Here is a 23,439-nt window from a genome sequence, read left to right on the forward strand (position 1 = left end):
TCGCCTACCCGGCGGGGAAAGAATCAATGCATTGCCTCACTTGCAAGTAAGGAATCGACACATTGCTTGCTTTTCTGGCACATCACCTCTCCTGTGGTTTTATTTTTTACGCATACCAGATACGCTGTGCTAAATCAACGCATCCATTGATTCCTATAGATTAAGACTCTGAACTTTGAAAATTTATATTTTTTTGTGCATGTAGGATTTGTGTCGTTCTGGTCTTGTTTTATTCAGATAAATATTGGCTCTTTTTGTAAACTGGTGTGGTGTTCATTGGTAGTGTTTTCACTCTCTTACTGTGCGAGTACAAATACTTTACAAATTGCCTCTGAGATAAGCATGACTGCATAGGTGAAGCTACCAAGGGGGTGAGAGCAGGGGTTCTTTTACGTGTGTGACTCCCATACCCTGACTAGAGCAAGGGTCCCTACTTGGACAGGGTCCAAACTGACTGCAAACTAGAGACCCCATTTCTAACAAACATCTCTCACATCAGGGACCAAACAAACAAAATTTAGTAGAAGATTGTGGTGCCTTGCAGAGCACCATTACCCATGCTGAACCAGGTGTTTTATACCGTGAGCAGAACTAAAGGGCTCTGAGAACAAAAATCTGAAATTACCAGAGTAAAATGTCTTACCGGGAGAGTGTCTGTGGTGGAGGGGGGTGGTTGAGGGAGACAAAGTAACTAGAGTGATGCCTAAGTCATTATCTATGGGTGCCTGTCTTTTGGAGGTAGTTGAGAAGCAACACCCCCTACCTGCTGGCATCGCAAATGGAACCCAAAGATACCAGAGTTGGAAGTAGAAGATAGACATTTGTTCAGAAAATTTGACTACCACAATTAAGAGGTAGTTGTTGGAAGTCCCAGCAAATTTGAGGACGTGGCCTTGATGGAAGTCTGATGAAGGAAAGAAGGTTTCAGAGATTAAGCAAATCAGGATACTACATCCACCTCAACTTATCCATCTCATGATGATTATTCTCACTGACCCAATCTCGCTGAATATATACAGTGTGGATGGCATCAAAGGTTTAGGTGGAAAAGCATCCAATGATGGCTAGCACCAAAGGATCAAGGGTCCACTTCCCAGCAAGGTCTGAATCTGCTTCCGTGTTTAAGAAATCTACATATAACCATTAAAGACTATGAAAAGATGTTGTATAGATTCAATTCACGTTTGAGTTCTCTTGAGAAATCATGGTGTACTCCTGGAAGGTGGTGCATCAGACTTATCTGGTGCCAGACTTCCCCAAAAGCACCAATGTAATGCCCTTCAAAACTACCACATTGAAATGAAAAAAATGGTGTCAAAAGCCCTTAGTGAGACGAGATACTTTCAACTTCTAAAGAAAGGGATTCAAAACATGAGCTAAAGACCTGGTCATAGGATGTTTACTTGGGGGGCATGGACTATTACAGACTGGTTCAAGTCTGTTGGGGTTTCAAGGTAGAACACCCTTCCGCAATACTTTAATTACTGTATTAAAGTTTGAACAGGCAGCAAACTACACTGGGAAACCAAACCTTGCAGGTTTGTGCTTTTCCATTAGCTGTGTGCACAACGAAGAATAATGGTCAAGTCCTGATGTGGAGTTGGTTGAAGATGGCCCCCACAAGTAAGAATCAATAACTGAGTCCACTACCCAAGGCAGTGGACTGCAACATGGAAATGATCCTAGCACCCAGTATTCCCAAGGTCTCAGGGCGACTCAATTTGGGACAATTGTGCACAGCCCTGATTTAAAGGAGGGCATGAGGTATCTGAAAAACTGAGGTCAAGATCAAGCAACTTGTCTGAGTAGCAATTGTCCAGAGATAAAATCACAGAGTAAGTGGTTACGACTGCTTCCATTAACTAGACCTGAAATTATGAAATACTAATAGCTCGCTCCACTTCAATGCAAATCTAGGGTAAACCCAAGGCTATAAAGCATGTCTGCTGCCAATTCAAGAAAAGCTAAGGTGTTTTTCACAAATTAGCAGCAAATGAAAATAGAGGTATCCTTAGGCTGCATGGAAGCACCTTGAACTAGAACTGAGGCAGAACCACCATGAAACACACATAGCTCACATGGGATCCAATGTCAGTGTTGTAGAATCAGTAGCCTCTGTGATAAGTGAACAAGAAATCCTCTAGATGGATCCTCCTGGTTTCCCTTGAAAATATTCCGCTAGACATCACAGGTCTACAGAATGTTTATTTTTATTGAGCACCAGGCCCTTTTTTTTCCACTAGGAAGTAACAGTGGTAAATGCCTTTAACTTCATGTAGAGTACCTTCCTACTCTATCATAACAAGAAATTGCCTTTGAAAAATGTATCTGGCAAAACCACATGCCCAAAATCTGACCAAAGCAAAGGACGCACCAATTATTCAACACTGAAAAGAGGTTTTCCAAAGGAAATATTGGAAATACCATAGCTCCTGAATATTAACAGACGCCACTATCAGTTTAAAAAAGAGTGGGGTTCAAAAGGGAGATATTATTGTGAGACCTCTGACACCAGAGTTCACATATACAGTTAAAAATAGAAAAGTATTGGCTCAAAGGACTGTCCTCCTCAATGAAGAAAAAACACCTAGAGATGAGCAGAAAACATACAGGGGCAGAGGTAAACACGTTCCCAAAGCCATGCAGTGGGCTCCTCTTCATAAACTGACACAGATCTTAACCTCTTAAGTGCGGGCGTCGGCCACTGGCAGATGCCCACACACCATCCCTGGTGCGGGTCACGACCAGTGGGCGACACCAGGAAGGGCATTAATAAATCCTTGGGTGCGTCGCACCCGAGGATTTTTTTTACTCCCCCCGGGAGACACGGAAGCTACCATGTCTCCCCCCGCCCCCCACCCGCCCCTTTGTGACGTCAGCGCGCCGCGAGGCGCGCTGACTTTGCAAAGGTGTTTTCCCCATGAAAGCAGGAAGCAGCCTTGCGGCCGCTTCCTGCTTTCATGGGGAAAACGGCCGTTTACACGTTCGGGAAAGCCTCGTAAGAAAGGGGAGAGTCTCCCCTTTCTTACGAGGCCTTCCTGAAAGTGTTTCCTGGCCCCCGGTCGCAGCTGTGCTGCGATCGGGGGCCAGGAAACACTTTCAGGTTTCCTGGCCAGAAACAGTTTCAGAAGGCCTCGTAAGAAAGGGGAGAGTCTCCCCTTTCTTACGAGGCCTTCTGAAACTGTTTCCTGGCCCCCGATCGCAGCACAGCTGCGATCGGGGGCCAGGAAACCCCACTAGACACCAGGGATTTCACTTTTGGGGGGTGCCCCCCAGCATAATTTTCTTCAAAAAAAAAGGTAGGTGCCCCCTGGGGGGGGGGGGGGGGGGGGGGGGGGAGGGGAGGATCGCGCCCCCACCCCCCCCCCCCCCCAGGGGATTTTTTTTTTCTCAAAAAAATAAAATAAAAAATGAAATGACAGGGGGTCGCCCGTGGGCAGGGTGACCCCCTGTGGGGGCAATTTTTTTTTTTTAGATGTAGTAGGGTTTCCCTGGGGGCCATTTTGGCCCCCAAGGAAACCATACAACAACTACAACTAAAAAAATATATATGTATATATCTATATAGATATGTAGAGAGATATATATATATATATAGGTAGATCTGTATCAAAGAGATTTATAAAGCGCGCTACTCACCTGTGAGGGTCTCAAGGCGCTGGGGCGGGGGGGGGGACGGGGGGAGGGAAAGGGGCTAGGAGGTTCACTGTTCAAAAAGCCAGGTTTTGAGGCCCTTCCTGAAAAGAAGTAGGTTTTGGGTCTTGCGAATGTGGGTTGTGAGTGCGTTCCATGTTTTGGGTGCAATGTAGGAGAAGGATCTGCCCCCGGTGGTGGTGTGTTTGATGCGGGGGACAGAGGCGAGAGAGAGGTCAGCTGAACGGACGTTTCGTGTGGGGGTGTGGAAGGTAACTCTCGTTGAGGTAGGCAGGGCCTGTGTTGTGGAGTGATTTGTGTGCGAGGATGAGGATCTTGAAGGTGATCCTTTTGTCAATGGGGAGCCAGTGGAGGGATTTGAGGTGTGGAGAGATGTGTTCGTGTCGGCGGAGGTCGAGGATGAGTCGTGCTGCTGAGTTCTGGATGCGTGTAGTTTGCACTTGAGTTTTAGAGTGGTGCCGGCGTAGAGGGCGTTTCTGTAATCAAGCCTGCTGCGGATGAGTGCGTGAGTGACAGTTTTTCTGGTCTCTGTGGAGATCCATTTGAATGTTTTTCAGTATACGGAGTTTGTTGAAGCATGAGGAGGTAAGAGCGTTGATTTGTTGGGTCATAGAGATGGAGGAGTCTAGGATGATGCTGAGGTTGCGTGCGTAGTTGGCGGGGGTGGGTGCAGGGCCTAGCGTGGTGGGCCACCATGGGGGGTCCCAGGTTTTCTTGGTGAGGGCCAAAGAGGATTATTTCGGTTTTGCTTGAGTTGAGTTTCAGGTGGTTGGCTGTCATATATACATCACTTTTGTCAATATGTGTGTGGTTTCCCTGGGGGGAAAAGGGTCCGACTTGTCTAGTGGCAGTTTTAGTGCCATAAAGAAGCGCAGAAGGTTTATATGCCTACTGCAAAGAGCACATCTGTATTTTATGTAAATAGGTGAGTACATTAGTAAAGTCTATGGAGAGATGAAGGGCACTTTTGCTGGGTGGTAATGAGGGAATCCGAGGAGGAGGAGTGGGAGCACCAATAATGATTGTTGGACTGGGCGCAGGAGGTGCTAAAGACTGTGACGAATGGTATGTGACAAGGTGTTTTTTGAGTGTCTTGAAAGTACGTGCTGATTGAGGGAAGAAGCGCAGGTAAGGTGGCCTCTACTGTTGCATGTATCTCACACACACCATCGATTTTGTGACTGTCTACGTAGGCTAGTGTTTTAGAGCAACAGTTTAGCCAATAGCAGAGATGGCATCTTGATGGATGACTGCTGCCTGCACTCGGGTTATAGAGGACCGCTCTGACATAGGATCAGAGACAGACATCAGATACTGAGACAGCATCTGAGGGATAGGACAATGGCGCAGACTCTGGGAGTGATTTTTCAGTCAGAGAAGTCCCATTCGAAAACTCCTCTTACGGTACATTAGGAGGGAGGTGATGAGGACAGTCCTGCTGTCCCTTCGCAAGCTGTTCGTGCAACTGGGTAATAGTGGGTTAGGCCAACCCAGAGAGCAGGTGAATGCGGCGGCAAGCAGAGAGAGAGTGCTCTCTTGGGAGCTCACCAATTTAGTTCAGCCCCAAATTCCACCACCCAAATCATATTGTGGAGACATCAAAATTGTCTATGGCAAAACAAACTGGTTTTGTAAGGCAGGCACCTGTGTTTTTGGTCCTGGATTCGGCGGCCATATAGAGAAACACACTAAACCCAAACATTTCTGGAAACTAGACATTCGGGGGAGTCCACAGAGGTGTGACTTGTGTGGATTCCCCAAAGTTTTCTTACCCAGAATACCCTGCAAAGCTGAAATGTTGAAAAAAAAACTATTTTTCTCGCATTTCTGTCACACAAACTACAGGAATATGCTGGGATCCACAACATTCCTACCACCCAGTGACTCCTCACCTATCCTGATAAAAACACTACCCCACTTGAGTGCCTACACCTAGTGCCTGTGTCAGGAATGGATCACCCCAGGGTCAACAGCTGCCTCACGTAAGGACCAACATTGACCGTTGTGTGATCTATTCCTGTCGCAGGCACCAGGCCTAACCACACAAGTGAGGTATCATATTTATCGGGAGACTTGGGGGAACGCTGGGTGGAAGGAAATTTGTGGCTCCTCTCAGATTCCAGAACTTTCTGTCACCGAAATGTGAGGAAAACTTGTTTTTTTAGCCACTTTTTGAGGTTTGCAAAGGATTCTGGGTAACAGAACCTGGTCCGAGCCCCGCGAGTCACCCCTCCTTGGATTCCCCTAGGTCTCTAGTTTTCAGAAATGCACAGGTTTGGTAGGGTTCCCTATGTGCCGGCTGAGCTAGAGGCCAAAATCTACAGGTAGGCACTTCTCAAAAAACACCTCCGTTTTCTTCCAAAAATTTGGATGTGTCCAAGTTGCGCTTTGGGGCGTTTCCTGTCGCAGGCGCTAGGCCTACCCACACAAGTGAGGTATAATTTTTATCGGGAGACTTGGGGGAACGCCGGGTGGAAGGAAATTTGTGGCTCCTCTCAGATTCCAGAACTTTCTGTCACCGAAATGTGAGGAAAACTTGTTTTTTTAGCCACTTTTTGAGGTTTGCAAAGGATTCTGGGTAACAGAACCTGGTCCGAGCCCCGCGAGTCACTCCTCCTTGGATTCCCCTAGGTCTCTAGTTTTCAGAAATGCACAGGTTTGGTAGGTTTCCCTATGTGCCGGCTGAGCTAGAGGCCAAAATCTACAGGTAGGCACTTTGGAAAAAACAGCTGTGTTTTCTATAAAAAAAATAGGATGTGTCCATGTTGTGTTTTGGGGCATTTCCTGTCGCGGGCACTAGGCCTACCCACACAAGTGAGGTATCATTTTTATCGGGAGACTTGGGGGAACACAGAATAGCAAAAGAAGTGTTATTGCCCCTTATCTTTCTCTACATTTTTTCCTTCCAAATATAAGAGAGTGTGTAAAAAAGACGTCTATTTGAGAAATGCCCTGCAATTCACATGCTAGTATGGGCACCTCGGAATTCAGCAATGTGCAAATAACCACTGCTCCTCAAAACCTTATCGTGATCCCATTTTGGAAATGCAAAGGTTTTCTTGATACCTCTTTTTCACTCTTCATATTTCAGCAAATGAATTGCTGTATACCCACTATAGAATGAAAACCAACTGCAGGGTGCAGCTCATTTATTGGCTCTGGGTACCTAGGGTTCTTGATGAACCTACAAGCCCTTTATATCCCCGCAACCAGAAGAGTCCAGCAGACAAAACGGTATATTGCTTTCAGAAATCTGACATCGCAGGAAAAAGTTAGAGTAAAACATAAAGAAAAATGGCTGTTTTCAGCTCAATTTCAATATTTTTTTATTTCAGCTGTTATTTTCTGTAGGAAAACCTTGTAGGATCTACACAAATGACCCCTTGCTGAATTCAGAATTTTGTCTAGTTTTCAGAAATGTTTAGCATTCCGGGATCCAGCATTGGTTTCACACCCATTCCTGTCACTAACTGGAAGGAGGCTGAAAGCACCAAATATAGTAGAAATGGGGTATGTCCCAGTAAAATGCCAAATTTGTGTTGAAAAATTTGGTTTTCTGATTCAAGTCTGCCCGTTCCTGAAAGGTGGGAAGATAGTGATTTCAGCACCAGAAACCCTTTGTTGATGGCATTTTCAGGGAAAAAACCACAAGCCTTCTTCGGCAGCCCTTTTTTCCCATTTTTTTGGAAAAAACTAAATTTTCACTGTATTTTGGCTATTTTCTTGGTCTCTTCCAGGGGAAACCACCAACTCTGGGTACCATTAGAATCCCTAGGATGTTGGAAAAAAAGGACGCAAATTTGGCGTGGTTAGCTTATGTGGACAAAAAGTTATGAAGCCCTAAGCGCGAACTACCCCAAATAGCCAAAAAAGGGCTCAGCACTGGGGGGGGAAAGGCCCAGCAGCTAAGGGGTTAAAACACCTTGTGGTGATACAAAAGAAAAACTAATTATAAATAAAATTGGTCCAAAACAAACAAACGTTAGGTGGGAGCCTGCACAGATCACAGTGTCTGCAATAATAGGAGCCTCTATTTCTTTCCCAAACTATGTGCTGGATATGTGGCTCAATACTTGGTTCAGCAACTAAGATGCTCGGAGTTGAGACACTAAAAATGCTAAATCATTTGTTATCATACACTATTTTTGGAAAACATCAAGTTGACAACATTCTTATTCACAACTTCAAGAAACATGAACACTAATTTATTGATTAACAATGAGTCAACTCACTAGAACACCATGAATCATTTTTTCCTGTTGCAGGTTTCAATTGCACATAGAAAGTTTGTAAATCATGCCAAAATCCAATGCTCATCTGAAGGGGTTAGATTTTTCCACCACAAAATGCACACCACTTTAAATCTAAAACAGACATTTATACACACATAAGGACTGAAACGATCAGACATCACTATATGTAATCAAAAGCTGAAAGCAATTTATCTTAAGGAAACCAAGAAATTGAGTTATTTCATCACAAAATATCTACCAGAGCATCTCACTGAAGCCACAAGAGCAAGGGGGTACAGAAAGCACATACCTGCAATTTCTTGATTTCCTTTTTTAGGTCAGCCTCATACTTCTCCTTCTGGTTCGCGTTCGCTGCGTTGTGAAGCTGTGAGGGAGGAGTGGAAACCAAAACCGAAAGCAGTGAAATAAAACCACTGAATGAAAAAGAAGCGGGAGCAAACACACTGCAGATAGGAACGTGTCCGGTAGGGACAGGAAGATCAATTGTAGGTCGGATGGGTGTGTCAAGATGAGACTTGGCATGGACAGAGTCTAGGACAACAAACAGGGCTTCTAGAGGACACAGTTACATATGTCAGGACTGTGTAGCTATACATTATCCCAGCATCTCTGTTAAAAACCTAGATCTTATGAACACTCCATGCTAATCTTGAAGCCTTTGTAAAGCCTATAGTTCATATTTTTGTGCTTTTTCAAGCTGCCTTGTTGCTCTTTAAGACCTTCTTTTATCTATACTTAAAGTTTCAGCTTACATCCCCACACAAGCAATGGTTCTCACACCTGCTCTTTGTCCATGAGAAAAAGCCCCCTGACACCCGCCCCTTCTTTGTTGGAATCATAGATTTGTCAGTTTTTCAAGAAGCTAATAACAATTCTATATCTGTCACACAACACAAACTTGAATGTGCTCCTAAAAGGAGGGTATACAATTTGAGATTGCAAACAAGTGTCAGTCACATCCATTATCCTTTAACCACCCACCCTTTAAAACCTCTCTGACAAGCACCTGGCACTCTGAAGATTTCAAAGGTACTTTGGAGAAAAAGGGGACCATTCAGACAGATGATCTCACACTTATTCAAGGAGACAAAAGGCTGGGAACAAGTGAAGAAAAAAGCCGCAAATACATGGCAAACTGCAAAACGGTGCTTCAAAGAAAATGGAATAAAAAGTAAAAAGAAATAAGTCCTTAATTCAGAGACAAAATGAAATTGTGAATGAGACTGGGAAAGCATGGGTAAAGTTATTTAAAACGCACACAATCCTGTCTGAGACAAACCGTAGGTGCAGACGATTTGCAACCCACAAATTAAAGAATGGAAAAAGTAGCTGCACATTATCTCTAGTGCTCCACAACATTACCTTGATCTAAATTCTTCAAGTGGTTGGGAATTGGCTGCATCATAAGGCAGACCAAAAATGGTCTTGAAAGTTAAATTCCTAAATATTTTCCTAAGGACACAAGTGAGCACCTGCAAGATGCCAACTTCTGTCGATATGAGACTATCATGCATGCTGCATGAATGGTGGAAAATAAAGAATCCACACTCCCAACGGAGGCAGAAAGATGTCTTGGTAACATTTGAGAAGGCTGAGATCAGCACTTTCTCAATCAGGCATTAGAAGGAGAGGTATGCTTTCCCCCAGGAGATACTTTCAAATTCTAAAGAAAGAGACTCAACACATGAGCTATAGACCTCATCATTGGATTTTACTTGGGGAACATGGGCAAACAGAATGGTTCAAGTTTGGTTGTTGAGGTTTGAAGGTAAAACACCCTTCAGCTGCACTGTAATAACTGTATCAGGTTTTCAGTTTTTAATAGGTTGCATGTTACGCTGGGACATCAAACCTTTCAGCTTGGTGAATTTCCACGAGCTGTGTTCACAATGAACAGATATTTAAGGACTTCAGAATAAAAGTGCAGACTCTCACTCCGGTTCGAAGAAACAATGTCGAAATGGCAAGAGGAGGCAGTTGGAGGTTAGCTCTCCAAACGAGCGTGGCTGCATTTCCGATCTTGCATTCCAGGCAGCGCTGCAACTGGCCTCTGCCCTAGCCAATGGGGTAGAGGGCATACCATTGTGGGTGCGGTGAGCCAATTAATTCTTCACAGTAGATGTTGGGCATTAGCAGCTTCTTCTGGGACACAAACAGATGGACTGCGACCAGAGACTGGTTATATGGAACATAGGAAGACGTTATTTTGCCCAAAGGAAGAAAAGTGGAGAAGGGCAAAGAATGGTTGGACCATTTATAAATCGGCAACAGAAGCTTGAAGATCACATGGCTGCCCTCTTTTTGGGGGACAAACCAGGGAACTAACCATGCACTCATACAGCTAACTGTACATGTGCAGTGAATGCACCAAAGAGGTCAGATACGTAACGCAACTTGCTAATAGGATGGTTACACAGTGGGCTGGCAAGAGAATCTTTCAGCGTGCAGGTGGCTAAGTGTGGTTCAGGTGAGGGCAAAACTAAGTTTACTTTTCTGGGGCCTGATATTTGTCTGCCCGTCACTGTAGAAATTAGGCAGAAGCCTTTGAGGCCTGATTGTTGCTAATTGTTGCTGAAGAATGTAGAACAGAAGCCCGGAGATAACTTGCACTCCGGAAATGTGAGAAGTCTCTACGGTTGGTAGGTCATAGGGCTACTGTGTGAAACCAAGTTATTGGGTTTGACAATCTGGGGGTGTTGGAATGTCACTGACAGCTTGAGCTTGTTGGTGTGGGAGCTGCTATGTGGGTTATTTTTATTCTTCAATTCGAGTTAGAGAGACTTTCTGCAAAGCAAACTGGAGATGTAAGCAATGCAGGCAATGGAGCCTGCCACACTTGCATATTTGAGGTGCTGCGACAATTTTGAGTTATACCCGCTTCATAGGCATTTGATAGTGCTATCAGTGTTATTCACACTTGCTGTTAGGTTTGATTAATCACACTATTTTCATCGTATTGAGTTAATAGATAACAGTTACAATGTGTCTCATGTCCTGGAATGTCAGGTTACTGAACACCTGAAAGGCCAGGAAGTACAAGTTACTTACCTTCAGTAAACCTTTTTAGCGGCTACTCTAACTGCAGATCCCTCACCTTGTGAATATTCCCTAGGTGTCAAACTGGTTCCGGGAACTTTAATGCACTGGTAGGTGACGACGTGCTGCTCTGCCGAAGTGACAAGTAGAGTCAAACAAATGCCACCAATTCTCACTGACAAACTGCTTTCTTAGCCTGCCACAACTGCAAACACAGAGCCTCTGAGCAGACTGGCATGACCAGTGTGCAGATCTCTAGAATGGGATGGAAAAAGAGGCTAGTTCATGGAAGGGGGAGGCGGGAGGGTCGTTGAGGAATCTGCAGTTAAACTGAGTATCCACAAGGAAGATAGTTACCGAAGGTAAGCATCTTGTTCTGATTAATACTTATAATCACAGATTCTCACATTGTGGATAGATACCATATCAGTAACTTCCAAGGAGGAGGGTCTGTGAAGTGAATCATACCAAAAGGTCCAGCAGGACTGAGCAAGCAAAATGCCCCTCTCGACTGACCTACCCAGTCAAGGTAGTAGTGCTTTGTGAATGTACGAGTCGATGACCACATTGCCGGCTGGCAAATATTTTGTACAAGTACTCCACGTGCTAACTCCGTGGTAGCAGCCTTAGCTCTGGTGAAACCAGCTGACAGGTATGCTGTTTCTTTACCAATGCGTAGCAGACCTTTTTGTAGAGAACAATCCATCAGTAGATGGTCCGCTTTAGCACTACCCTTCCTTTCTTTGCCTCAGAGAACCTCACAAAGAGCTGATCATCCACCCAATATTCTTTTGTGTGAGCAATATAAAAGCTTAGTGCCCTTTTAGGGTCCAAACAGAGTCTCATTTATTTCTGATCCTCTTCAGAACTCTGGGCAGGAGGATTAGTAGCAAAAAGGCACGACAAGCCCCATACTTCACTCTACTGAAAGCTTCTCCGAGAGAGAGTGAACTGGCTTGAAAACGCCAACACTTAAAAGTGCTGAAATCGTGCAATCATAGTGGTAGTGAAGATCGAGCCAGGGTTTTTCCCCCATTGAAAGAAGACTCCCAGTGCCACATCTGGGTACAACTCCCATTTGTGATCCACTGTCAGTGTCAGAGTTCATCTGGCATGATATTTAGAGATCCTGCTAGGTGGTTACCAACAAAGAGGATGGCTTGGAAGCACAGCCATTTCCAGAGGTGCTGAGCCTCCAGGCACAGGAACCCCCTAAGCCATTTTTGTTGCAGTACCAAATAGCTATGTTGTTGCCTGTGAGCAGCTGCACAAGCCTTTCTTTGATAGAAGAAAGGACTTCATGCTAAGAGAACAGAGGAGAACAAAGGCCTCTGATCTCCACCTCTCCCAGACAGCTTCCCCAACCCAGTATGGACGCATTTATTACCAATATTAGATCTGGGTACGGTAAGAAGAGTGGTCTGTCACTGTCCCAACTATAGTCCAATATCTACAGCTGCAGAAATTTTAAAGTATTTTCCCAATTATGGAAATAGATTCTCTTGATGCTGTGCCCACTGGGACATAAGGTCCCATGGCAGAGCCTGCCTGTACCACTGGGTACGTTTAGCAAGCAGCATGTAGGAGGGCAACAAGCTCAGTAGTCAGAGTCATCTGCAAAGATCTAGGACTGAGGCGGAAACATCAGAATCACAGCCTAAAGATCCTGCTCCAAGAAAGTCACAAAATTGTACCGTATCAAGAATAGCTCAGATAAACAGGAGCATCAGCGAAGGAGTCATGAGCGACTTTTGTATGCTGATATGGAACCCCCTAAAGTTAGGAGGTTCGCCATCTGGAGGTGGCTGACAACTGCCTAGGAAGTGCCCACTTTCCGCAGCCAATTGTCAAACTAGATAAAGGCTGGTACTCCCTGACCTCTGAAGGTACACTGCAACCCACAATCATATTTTCTTGAACAACAGAGAGGCACTGGTGAGGCCAAAAGGACTCCTGGTCCACGGTGACTCGCACGTCGCACCTGTGGGCCTTGAGGACGGGGCTATGGAAATAAGCATGATACAGGGCCACCATCCGGACTAAGGAGTACAGGGCAAGTAACAGCAATTTTGAAATTGCAGGAAGGTAACGTAATATACCACTAACATGGGTTGCAGCTGCCCCTTCCTGCATAGAGGAGTGGGTGGCAGACATGAACTGATGCCAAAGGGCAGGACAAGTGGTATATCAAAGTAGGGGAGGTCCTAAGAAATAGAACATGGTTTGGGGCATTTGCGCACATACAGGAATTAGTGATTGGAAAGGAGGGGGGTACGGGAGGTAGGGGACAGCTGACCAACATCCTGTCACTATCTTGTATCGAACCAAGTCCGTAAATCATGTTCATGCTCCGTGCTCTGTCTGTGTCTAAATCGGTCTTTGCTCTTTGGTGCAAATATAATGTGCAATTATTTTTTTAATTTTTTTTAACCACCGCTGTTTCTGTACACTGAGCTTGAGTTTTGTGCAATAAATATGTCTGAGGCCAGAACCCTCTATGCCCCTTTGGCCAAAAGGGCCTGCACTTCCTGCTGCAGGTCGGACAGATGGTCTTCTGTCAGCCATCATGATGATGGTGGAATCTGCCTGGGGCAGGGAGGATTGAACGAAATGGTAGAGCATAGCCCAGATGTATAATTTGGAGGATCCACTTGTCTGAGGTGATTGTCTGCCATCTTTGGAGAAAATATTGGATGCTGCCTCAGACAGTGTGGCTGTGTGCAGGCAAGGACACACTAAAGTGTGCCAATGCAGGAGAGGCAGTCGACTGAGCTGTATGTTTTCCCTGCAGTCCTGTGCTTTGTCTCTGGCGATCAGGGCTACCAAGGGCTGAAAGGCATGCTGGACTGTCAAGCGGGTGGGGTCTACTGGCATTAGTAAAAGTGAAAAAAACAAACCATAGCCAGGGAGGAAGCAAAACTGTTGGTGGAATTTTGTGGTAAGAGCAGAAAGGCCCAATGTCTCAGGTGCTCTCGGACATCCCCAGAGAAGCCCACAGACCTCATCCAGGCACAGAGCAGGAGTGCCACACTGTTGATTGTCAATCGACCTAAGAAGTCTGGTTTGCCCAAGCCAGAACACATGAAAATGTATTCGCATTACCACCATCCAAAATAGCATGAGTAACAGATACTGAGGTAATCAGGAACAGCCAGTAAAACGTGTGCCACCGTGTCCGAAAGGGCAGCTCAGGAAGCAGGGGATATCAGTGGGACCCATAGGGTCTACTGGGAAAACAGCCTCCTTAATCAAGGGGCCACCAGGAGGTTGGTCATTCCTCAAAGGATTAGGGAGTTTCTGTTGACTTTAGCACATGACGTTCCCTTTGCAGGCCATTTGGGGCAAAGCAAGACCTGGGACAGACTTTTCCCCTACTTTCACTGGCCCCACATGTCTGAGGATACAAATAAGTTTTGTTGCTCCTTTGTAACCTGTCAAGACAGTGGCAAGACAGGTGGCACTCCAAGGGCCTCCTTAATTCCACTACCAGTGGTTGGGGTACCCTTTGAGATGGTAGCAGTGGACATTGTTGCCCCCCTGGACCCACCAACAGCCTCTGGGAACAGGGTTATATTGGTGGTAGTGGACCACGCCAGCAGGTACCCAAAAGCAATTCCCCTTATGACACCTACAGCTCCTGCAGTGGCCAAGGCCCTCCTAAGAATCTTTTCCAGGGTGGGTTTTCCTAAGGAGGTGGGGTCAGACAAAGGTGCCAACTTCATACCTTAAAGCCATGTGGAAGGAGTGTGGTGTAATCTATAAGGTCATCACCCCTTATCAATCACAAATAGGTTAGTTGAGAGACTCAACAAAACCCTCAAAGGCATAATCATGGGACTCCCAGAGAAACTCAGGCGGTGGGATGTCCTATTGCCTTGTCTCCTCCGCCTACAGGGAAGTTCCACAAAAGGGAGTGGGCTACAGCCCCTTTGAACTTTTATTTGTTAGGGCTTCACTTGCCCTTGTGAGAAGGTTGGGAGCAACCTCTCAACCCCCGCTCCTCCCCCACCCCAAAAAGGGAGTGGGCTACAACCCTTTGAACTTTTGTTAGGGATTCACTAACACCCCCACCCCCCCCAACACACACACACAAACACACACAAACCCAACCACAACATAGTAGATTATGTACTAGGCCTTAAATCCAGAATGGATAAGTGAGTACATGAAGAGGGCATTTAGCATTTAAAAACCTTGAAGCCAGCCAAAAACTGCAAAAGCAGTGGCATGACCAAAAGGCTGTACTGACTGTTTACCAGCCAGAACAAAAGGTGTGGGTCTTGGAGTCTGTGACTCCCAGGGCACTCCAAGATAAGTGGAGTGGAGTGGTCCTCACACTATTGTGGAGAAGAAAGGTGAGGTCACCTACTTGGTGGACCTAGGCACCCCCAAAAGCCCCACAGGATGGCCACTCATGGCCACTGATAAAGGTCAGGAGGAAGATCGTGACCCTCTCCTTGACCTTCTTCCACAATTCAACAGATTGCTCAATAGAGGGAGTAGATCTTGATGTCTGTCTTTCTGACCAGCAGGAGGATGACTGTAGGAATCTCCTGGGTCAGTTCTCTGAACTGTTTCCCTCACTCCTGGTAAAACCACATGTTGTGAACACACCATTGACACAGGTGACAGTGTGTCTGTAGAAAGCAAAACATATATGCAGCCTGACCATGTCAGAGAATGCATCAAAGTAGAAGTGAAAAAGATGCTTAACTAAGGAGTCATTGAGCCTTCAGACCACACTTGGGCTAGTCCTGGTACCCAAGCCTCACTCCCAAAATGGTAAGAAAGAGATGAGGTTCTGTGTTGACTACAGAGGCCTCAATACAGTCAACAGGCCTGATCCTCATCCAATCCTAGGGCCAGACGTTGCCTGGACGTGGTATATGGTGCAAATACCAAAGGTGTCCACCACACACCAGGCCAGCTTCCTACGATCGGGAAGGGGACCTTCCTTTCGACTTCAACAGGTCGAGTCATACAGTCCTTTTGTGCTGGGAGACAAAGTTTGGTGACCCAAGTCCCGTATGTCGTTCGGACTCATCTGGGAGCAGTTATCACAAGACCTGGAGTCACATTCTAGCCCCAGGAACCAAAAACATCAACATCTTTGTGAGGGTTCATCAGAGATTTCAGTTGGCGAAAGTCCCTACACAGTTTGACCCAACTGCCCTATGGGGTGACATTTTTCCTTGCACACTGGTGAATTTTGTAAGGAAAATTTGGTCTTGAAGACCAATGAGAAGTTCTGGATCAGCGTCTGAAAGCAAAGAAAGGACTGATGTCAGACTTCATAGGTAGCGCTTAAAAACAGTCCTGCTCATCATTTCTGGAGTGGAATGACATCACTGCAGACACCATCTACCTGCATGCAGGATTACTGCTTTAAAATTTCATTATCCAGTCTGACTAATAGGGAATAGTCACAAAGTCTAGAGTCTGGTTTAAAGTACCATCAGAATGTTCTTTCTTACACCACGAATTATGGTGTAAATGCTTTCAATGCTACAAGAAACAGACTTGGCTTCAGAAACTGTAGAGCTGGCCAGGGGCTGGAGACCCCACAGATTTTGTTTCTAAAACTACACACACACACACACACACACACTACTGATACAGCAATATTCATACATAACAAATTAGGCTTGCCACTCATTCACCATGGTGTGGACAAGGATGGTAGACTAGAATTTAGTGCAGGTATTCTAGTAGGCTGCAACATTTTTATCAACAAGGACAGCCCCAGTTCAGATGAGCCATGGTATCTGGATAGGGTAGTGGGGTGATCTAACAAATGACGGTTACAGTTTAGGCTGCAATGGGGACTTCAATATAATACTGTATGAAACAGTAAACAGGATAAGACAGGCGGTAAAGCAGCCAGCTGAGATGATCATGTTTCAGGTTTTTATTTATGCTTGGCATCACTGTAGAAAAGGTTACTTACCTTTGGAAATGATATTTCTGATGGATACGTTGCCTGAGGATTCCTCAACTCGAGCATGAACCAGGCATAAGGCTGGCCTGGAAATCGCTTCTCCATAGTGCTTACAACAGTAGGGGGTGCTAAAGTCATGCAACACCCAAAACGAGAACAGAAGTGATGTTTCGGTGATGTCACGACCCAATAAATCACCCTCCACAAGTGTGACAAAGTCAGTTTCCCATCCATTTTTCCACGCCCCTGAGGCGGAAGAACGAGAAAGACATTAGGTCAGCTATGTAGTGAAAAAACAGAAAACTAGAAGCTTATTATGTAAACCCTGTTTTCATCAGACGGTGAGGTGGGAGGAGTAGGTGAGGAATCTGCAAGTAGAACGAGTATCTACCAGAAATGTTGTTACCGAAGGTAAGAAACATTTTCTTCTGATGTGTGAGGAAACAGGCTTTTTGCAGTTTTCACCCTACTTTTACCCCTATTCGGACTACCAGTTACTGGTGTAATGGCTTTGAAATGCTCTAAGCCCTGCTAATCCGGACCCTGTGCATATGCTTGGGCCCTTAAAAAGGTACGTAGTTGGTTGACTTATACCCATTTGGCATAGCTTAACATACAAGTAAGTTCCCTAATATACTGAACCAGGGTTACTGGGCCTGTAAGTTAGAGTGTCCCCTCATGGAGTGCAGACCAGGCAATCGTCCACTTCACCTACCCAACAACTCCTAGCACCGCCCCACCAAACACTTTCCAGAACATCAAACAAGCTGTCAAACATTTAACCTGAATCTCCAATAGCACCAACAGAGTTACCCCCAACAAACCCTCCAGATCTAAAAGACCCTCCAGACAAGCCAGCAGGTACACCCCAGAACTGAACTGCCAAACTCAACTACAAACAAATGAAAAAAATATGGCACACCACCAAGAAACCTGTGTAGTCGACTAGGCAGTCCGCCAGTATCACAAACTACTGAAAGACACCAAGAGGAACACCTTAGCCAACCGCATAAAAATCTGTGCCAACCACAGAAAATAACTCTTCCAGCATCATCATGGAGTTGTCGAACCCTTCAGCAACAGATCATTATCCCGCCCACCCAGTAACTCTGCAACACGTTCGCAGACTACTTCCATGACAAAATCTCCATCTAAAGGAATTTCAAACCCCAAACCAGCACCGATGACACCCTCAGCCTTCTAGATCCCACAGATGCCGCTGTTGCCAATAAGGTCACCAGCTGGAAACAGCTCATCACACAAGATACCACTAACATCAGGCACTCCGTCCACTCCAGATCCCCCATGAACCCCTGCCCACACCAAATGTTCAACCTCAGCATTAGTACCATCAGCAGCAAGCGCACAGACATCCTCAACTCATCTGTCGCCTCAGCCACCTCTTCCTCACTGCCTGGAAACATGCAGAGATTAAAACCCTCTTCAAGAAACCATCTGCAAACCCCAAAGAGCTAAAAAAAAAAAAAACGACAGATCTAGCTCCCTGCCCTCTTTCCCCGGCAAAGTAATTGAAAAGGCCATCAACAAGCAACACACGGAATACCTGAAGAGAAACAACCTTCTGGAAGCAATCCAGATTACACTTCAAGCACAGCACGGAAACTGATCTGATAGCGGCCTTTCGATCTACGGTGTCCCCTAAGGCTCCTTACTCAACCACACACTAACACCTACATTGTAAGAAACTACGGGCTAAACATCATCTCCTATGCAGATGACATCTAGCTTGTCTTGTCCCAATCCAAAGTCCCCTCCATCGCAAAGAAAACTTCTACCTCTGCATGACCAGTGGCACGAACTGGATGCAAGAGAACTGCCTCAAACTCAACACAGAGAAGACGGGGGTACTACTCTTTGGTAACACCACCTCACCATGGGACGACACCTGGTGGTCTGCGGCCCTGGTTCCGTTCCCCCCGACACTTCCCAAACGGACTCCAGACCATACACCTGAAAGAACTCCACTGGCTTCCCATAAACAAGAGATGCCGATTCAAGATTCTCATGCACACCTACAAAGCCCTGCACAACCAATGACCAGCTTACATCATCAACCTGTACTTCCACCAACCAGCCAAACACCTGCACTCTGAGTCTCTCTACCTCACCCAACACCCTCCATCCCCCGCATTCGTCGTAGCAATACTGAGGCCGATCCTTCTCCTACCTTGCCGCAAAAGCGTGGAACACACTTACCCATCCACCTCAGGACAGTCCCATCCCCCCTTCAGGAAGGGTCCCAAGACCGGACTCTGAATGAGTCCCCAAGCAAAGAGAACCCAGTGCCTGGATACCCCTCCGGGTGATTAGCGCGCTATACAAATTCAGATTGATTGTTGACATTAGCCATGTTAATACAATGTTTAATTTCCACACTGGTACAGGAGGTGTACGCAGTTTAATGACAGGTATACAAAATACTGATATTTCCCGTTTTGTAGGTATGCAGCAATTGCAGCTTTATAGATATGTATGTCAAACGTGCTTTCTGAAGTTGTAATAAGTAACATACCAGTTGCTGTTCAGATGGTGAGGAAGTGTTTATGTTGTTTGCGGCACAGTAATGCACAAAACACTTCTATTTTGCAGCAGTATAACACACCTTTTGGTTGGTCTTCTGGTTTCTTTTAGATTGTCCATAGAATCTTGAGATCATTCTAGGTACCCAAATTCTGTAGCTGTGCTACAGTGGGGTGCCTGACTTTGCCCCACTGAGTTAGTAGATCTGTAATGTTGAGAAGTTTCTCATGATGTATTAAGGAGAGTTCCAACAGGGTTGTGTACCATGGCTGATGAACCCATGTTGGGGCTATGAGTATAAGTGACGTCTGAGCTTCCTGACCACGAAAGGAATGAGTGGGAGAGGTGGAAAAGTGTACAAGCATATCCCAGACTAGTTCATCCATAGTGCACTGCCCTTGGATTATGGGTGTGTGGGTGCCTGGATGCAACGGGTAGGCATTTTAGGTTTTCTTTTGGTGGCAAAGAAATCCATTGTTGGATTCCCCATCCATTGGAAGTATGTTTGTAGAAGTTGTGTGTGAATTTCCCACTCATGGACTAGTTGTTCCATCCTGCTCAGTAGGTCCGCTAAGGAGAGATCCACCCCTGGTATTTACTGTGCCAGAAGGTGGATGTTGTGTTTGATGGCCCATTCTCATATGATCTGTGTTAGTTGAGATAACTGTAATGAATGGGTCCCTCCTCGTTTCTGAATGTAGTGCATTGCAGTCATATTGTCTGTAGGAGGACATTTTTTCCCTGATTGTGGGGTAGGAATGCTTTGAAAGCTAATTGTATGGCTATTAGTTCCATCAAACTGAAATGAAATTTCTTCTTTTGCAAACCAGTGACCTTGTGCTGTAATGATGACCCAAGGGTGATGCATCTGTTCTTGTCACCTGTGCAATTTATTCTTGAAAGTCTCTTCCCTTTTGTGTGTTCTACCACTACAGTGTCTGATAGACCTTGGGTGAAACCCAACACTAGACGCTCCATGTTGCCCCTCGCTTGTGACCTCTGTGATGCCAAGCACTCTTGTATAGGTCTTGTGTGTAGTCTTGCATGTGGTACTACTACTACTATGCAATGCGCCATCCTTCCTAGGAGACGCATCACCATTTTGACTGTAATGAGACAATGTGGTTGAGAAAGAGCCAGCTGGTTCTGTAGATTGAGGACTCTGTTGATTGGGATAAGATTTTGCTGGGATCAAACAGAGTATGGCTCCAAGGTAAGCCTGTGTCTGGAACGGTTGTAGATGGGATTTAGTCAAATGTATTGTAAATACCAATTTGTGCAGAATGTTGAAAGTGTTTTTAGTGTCTTGTAGGCATTTTTGTTTGCTGTAACTCATGATCAGCCAATCGTCTAGATAAGGGAAGACATGCATGTTTTCACTTCATAGACTCACAGCTGCTACAGCTAAGCATTCGGTGAACACTTGTTGGGCTGTGGCCATACCGAATAGTAGTACTTTCAATTGATGAGGACTTCCACAGATACAGATGATGCGCCGGATGAATTGGTCGACTGAAGTATGCAATCAATCAGATCTAGTGTGGTCAAAAAGTCGCCTTCCTGTAGTAGTGGTATTACATCCAGTAAGTGTCACCATGTGGGAATGTTCTGATAAGATGTTGTGATTTAGTGGGCATAAGTTCATTATGGGGGTGCAGCATTCCATTATTTCTTGTTTTAAAGACGCATAGGGAGTATATACCTTTTCCTTGAACGGGCAAGTTATATGGTCCCTTTTTCTAATAACGATTTTGCCTCTTCATTCAGCAGATGTAGGCACCTCAAGACGGTGACCGGATGGTGAATCCTGCTGTAACACGGACAACAAAAGGCTCTGCAACACAGCTAGTGTCTGTGGTACTCTTCGGGTCCCTCTTGCTGTCTGATCCACTTGGGAGACTGTGGGCCCCTGCTGCAGCCACTATAACAGCACCCCTGTGCACAGCAACAGTTGCTCTTGCCAAGGCTTGTTTGCTCTTCCTTCAAGGAGATCTTCAGACAGCAAGAAGCCCCAGCCTCCAGCACTCTGCAACTCCAAGATCAGCTTCCACTCTGCAGCTCCTTTGACATGAGACTCCTGTTTTGTTGTGCTGTTGAGGCGTCCCTGTGCCTGCTGCCATTGAGACACCTGTGGGTGCTCCGTCGACTCCGGCTGGCTTTCCCTCCTGCTGAAGGCCTGCCCTGACCCTCTTCCAAGGTTTGAGTCACTAGGACCTTGCTGGTCCTCCAAAATCTACTACTATGTGTAGGAAAATGGCTCCCTGTTGCAGTTGCCCTCCGCTTTTTGCCCGATATTGATGCTGACTTGACTGAGAAGTGTGTTGGGACCCTGCTAACCAGGCCCCAGCAACAATGTTCTTTCACTTAAAAAAAATACCATTGTTCCACAATTGCTACATCCCTGGCACACAGATAACTCCCTTGTAAAGGGTACGAGTGGTACCAAGGGCCCTGTGACCAAGGAAGGTCCCTAAAGGCTGCAGCATGTGTTGTGCCACCCTAAAGGACCCCTCACCTAACACATGCACAATGCCACTACAGATTGTGTGTGTTGGTGGGGAGAAAGAAAAAGTCGACATGGCATTCCCCTCAGGATGCCATTCACACAAAATACTGCCTTTGGCATAGGTAAGTCTAGCAGACCTTACAGCCCTAAGGCAGGGTGCACTATACCACAGGTGAGGGCATAGCTGCATGCATGAGCAATATGCCCCTACAGTGTTGAAGTCTATTCTTAGACACTTTAAGTACAGTGTGGCCATATTAAGTATATGGTCTGGGAGTTTGTCAAAACGAACTCCACAGCTCCATACTGGCTACACTGGTGTCAAACTCCTCAGAATAATAAACCCACACTGATTCCAGTGTTGGATTTATTACAAAATGAATACAGACGGCATCTTAGAGATGCCCCCTGAATATTACCCAATCCTTCAGTGCAGGACTGACTGGTCTGTGCCAGCCTGCTGCTGAGAGACAAGTTTCTGACCTACTGGGGTGAGAGCCTTTGTGCTCTCTGAAGCCAGAAACAAAGCCTGCACTGGATGGAGATGCTTAACACCTCCCCAGCAGGAACTGTAACACCTAGCAGTGAGCCTCAAAGGCTCAAGCTTCGTGTTACAATGCACCAGGGCACTCCAGCTAGTGGAGATGCCTGCCCCCTAGACACAGCCCCCACTTTTGGCGGCAAGTCCAGGGGAGATAATGAGAAAAACAAGGAGCAGTCACCCCAGAGTCAGGACAGCCCCCTAAGGTGTCCTGAGCTGAGATGACCCCTGCCTTTAGAAATCCTCCATCTTGATTTTGGAGGACTCCCCCAATAGGAATAGGGATGTGCCCTCCTCCCCTCAGGGAGGAGGCACAAAGAGGGTGTAGCCACCCTCCAGGGCAGTTGCCATTGGCTACTGCCCCCCAGACCTAAACACACCCCTAAATGTAGTATTTAGGGGCACCCCAGAACCCAGGAAATCAAATTCCTGCAACCTGAAGAAACAAGGAGGTGGACTGCTGACCTACAAGCCTGCAGAGAAGACGGAAGACAACTGCTTTGGACCCAGCCCTACCGGCCTGTCTCCGGATTCGAAAACCTGCCACCAGCGACGCATCCGACAGGGACCAGCGCCCTCTGAAGCCTCAGAGGACTGCCCTGGACTTAAGGGCCAAGAAACACCCGTGAGCAGCGGCTCTGCTCAACACCAGCAACTTCGTTGCAACAAAGAAGCAACTTTTAAAGAACTCCCGTTTCCCACCGGAAGCGTGAGACTTCACACACTGTTCTCTGGATCTCAAGCCGGGGCGTCGGGTGCAAACACCACAGGGGGGGGGACTCCCCGGCGACTGCGAGTCCGAGACAATCCCCCCTGAGCCCCCACAGCGACGCCTGCAGAGAGAATCCAGAGGCTCCCCTGACCGCGACTGCCTGTAACAAGGGACCAGACGCCTGGAACCAGCACTGCACCCGCAGCCCCCAGGACCGGAAGGAACCAAACCTCAGTGCAGAAGTGACCCCCAGGCGAC

The 23,439-nt window shown here is 46.2% G+C and overlaps 1 protein-coding gene across 11 annotated transcripts in view; it reads right to left on the reverse strand.

Moving 5' to 3' along the window:
• CNOT3 (CCR4-NOT transcription complex subunit 3) overlaps window positions 1–23,439 on the reverse strand; it is a 715,873-nt gene that overhangs the window by 552,388 nt on the left and 140,046 nt on the right. For 7 of the 11 annotated variants that reach the window (XM_069200726.1, XM_069200732.1, XM_069200722.1 and 4 more), the window contains one exon: window positions 8,197–8,290. In XM_069200726.1, coding sequence (XP_069056827.1) covers window positions 8,197–8,290 — 94 coding nt within the window. The remainder of the gene's footprint in view (window positions 1–8,196; window positions 8,291–23,439) is intronic. The other 4 variants (XM_069200730.1, XM_069200729.1, XM_069200731.1 and 1 more) reach the window with 1 other exon arrangement.

Source organism: Pleurodeles waltl, chromosome 7, assembly GCF_031143425.1.
Source record: "Pleurodeles waltl isolate 20211129_DDA chromosome 7, aPleWal1.hap1.20221129, whole genome shotgun sequence".
Lineage (NCBI taxonomy): Eukaryota > Metazoa > Chordata > Amphibia > Caudata > Salamandridae > Pleurodeles > Pleurodeles waltl.